At 39.1% G+C, this 2387-nt stretch overlaps 1 protein-coding gene across 6 annotated transcripts in view; it reads right to left on the reverse strand.

The window, feature by feature from the left end:
* Positions 1-2387, reverse strand: part of LOC109588442 (polyphosphoinositide phosphatase-like) — a 4905-nt gene that overhangs the window by 2374 nt on the left and 144 nt on the right. For all 6 annotated transcript variants that reach the window (XM_020004614.1, XM_020004613.1, XM_020004611.1 and 3 more), the window contains exons 2-4: positions 618-709; positions 425-569; positions 101-165 (exon numbers count right to left, since the gene is read on the reverse strand). In XM_020004614.1, coding sequence (XP_019860173.1) covers positions 101-165; positions 425-569; positions 618-709 — 302 coding nt within the window. The remainder of the gene's footprint in view (positions 1-100; positions 166-424; positions 570-617; positions 710-2387) is intronic.

A 2387-nucleotide genomic window follows, 5' to 3' on the forward strand; every position in this document is an offset into this window, starting at 1 on the left:
TGTGTGTGTGTGTGTGTGTGTGTGTGTGTGTGTGTGTGTGTGTGTGTGTGTGTGTGTGTGTGTGTGTGTGTGTGTGTGTGTGTGTGTGTGTGTGTCAAACCTTGTCCTTCATATTGTGGTAAAGGTAGTGATGATATCAGTTCATCTTTCCACCATTTGGTAGGACTAAAAGTGAATATAAATACATCATACTCCAATTATTAAGAACAAACTATAATTTATTATTTTGGAAAATATGCTACACAAAATATTTCACTAGCTACATTATAATTATTGGTTGTGTTAGTAATAGAAATAAGAATCTAATATTATTATTATAGAACCTACTACAATACAACCTAATCTATCGAACATACATGTACATGTACAGTTACTTTATCAAATACATGTATACACATACATGTACATGTACTGCCCCACCCACCTCTTAAACAGTTTCGGTGATTGCGGTTCCCTAGCTGTCCTATGGTGTAGATAATAATCAGTTGATAGTTCCCATACATTGGCTTCTCCTTCTTTTGGTACAAACACTCCAAGGAACACATTAATAGCCATCTGCTTGTCTGCGTCTAGTGGGTATGGTCATGAATTAAAGCCCCGCCCACTACCAGTCTTACCAGTGAATGCGTTCCTATAGTACCTCAGAGTGCTAGTGTATATGTCTCGTCTGTGATTCTTCATTGGAGCCACTTTACGATAAGTTTGTATCCTAAAAGAATAATAAATTAATAATGATCATGAATCAGTGTAGCATCTATAATAAGGACACCTTTATACATGTACAATGGCTATAGACCACTTAGCCAATATTATCCGTTATACACTGTACCACTAAACCACCATGTCCAGCTATTGCAATGGGACTTCCGGTCGCATTAATTTAATGATATTCATTGGAATTACCATAGCAACGGCAGCTCAGCAATGGTGGATTGATAGGAAGCTTCACTACAAAGCCTGCTAACGTCTTTCTGGTTCATGGATGGGACTTCACTAGATACTTGGAGCTTCTTGAATGCTACTTAATGCAATTGGTTATGGTAGTTTTTTCATATTCTATGTTAAAGTGGCAGGCGTGGCGCAAGAAGACTCATCCACTAACAAAAGGCCTTCTTGTTATTACTTTAAAAGGATCTAGAGACATGATTTGCTTGTATAGCTGTTAAGCACTCTTAGTTTTACTTTATTATTCCCGTGAGAAGAGAAAAGCACTTGTTCACTCTTGTTGCTGCACCCGTTATCACCGAGGTTATCACTGAGACGACTAAAATTACTAGGCTATACCAATGTACATGTACCAGCGTACCAATGTAGATAATGGCGGCTGGCGGTCCTAGATGTTGTGGTTGTAACAAAAGAGGTCGTTGTGTATCTTGTACCTGTGTAAAGGCTGGAAAACAATGCTCTAATTGTATTCCACTTATGGAAGATCACTGTGATAACTCTAACTCAACCAATAGCTCTATGGTAACCCCAGCTGCTACTCGTTCTTCTCTAAATTCAAATCTTTCTTCTTCTAGTCCTATCAATCTAGCTGTTGACACTTCTATTCATCCTCTATCTACCACAAACCCACTCAATTCTGACCACTCTGTTATTGTTAGTCACCCCACTTCAAGTATAACAACAAACAATCTCGGTAGCCCTCAAGAGCCTATCATAGTTCCATCTTCCTCTACTAACTCACCACAGTCAACTAGTTCCCTTCCTGATTTCCCTCTCCTGCCTGATCCTACTTTTGTGTGGGGGGAAAATGATGGTAATGTCACTTCTACCCAATTAACAACTTGCTATAAAGAGGTTGTTCATTGGAAGAGGAATCTCTTTAGAGTTCCTATTGGAAAGACTGGTGATGCCTTTGTCAGTGAGCTGGCTAATCTATTTAATGCCTATGCTACCTCTTCCAGTTTAGAGTCAATTGCTCTATATGCTGCAATGACAATGCCTCATCTACTCCTTCAGAGACCTACTGGTAAACTAAAACATAAAGAGATCACTAAACACTTAGAACGCCGTCTTTCCTTATGGAAGAATGGTGATTTTTTCTCACTTCTAAGTGAAGCTAGATCTATACAATCTCGTCTCAAGTCTCATCGCTCATCATCTAATTCATCTGATAACCTAGCACGTAAATTCAGTAATCTAGTCTTTGTGGGAGATGTTAAAGGTGCTATACGTCTTCTCTCTGATAATGAAAATGGTAGGGTGCTTTCACTAGACTCCCTCATGAATGGCAGATCTGTTAAAGAGATTCTTCTGGACAAACACCCTCCCAGTCAACCCATTTCTCCATCTGCACTATACTCAGGTCCTTCCCCACAAACTGAGTTCCATCCAATCATATTTGATTCTATTACACCTGATCTAATCAGGTCTACTATATACAG

This window comes from Amphimedon queenslandica, unplaced genomic scaffold, assembly GCF_000090795.2.
Source record: "Amphimedon queenslandica unplaced genomic scaffold, v1.1 AMPQUscaffold_12092, whole genome shotgun sequence".
Lineage (NCBI taxonomy): Eukaryota > Metazoa > Porifera > Demospongiae > Haplosclerida > Niphatidae > Amphimedon > Amphimedon queenslandica.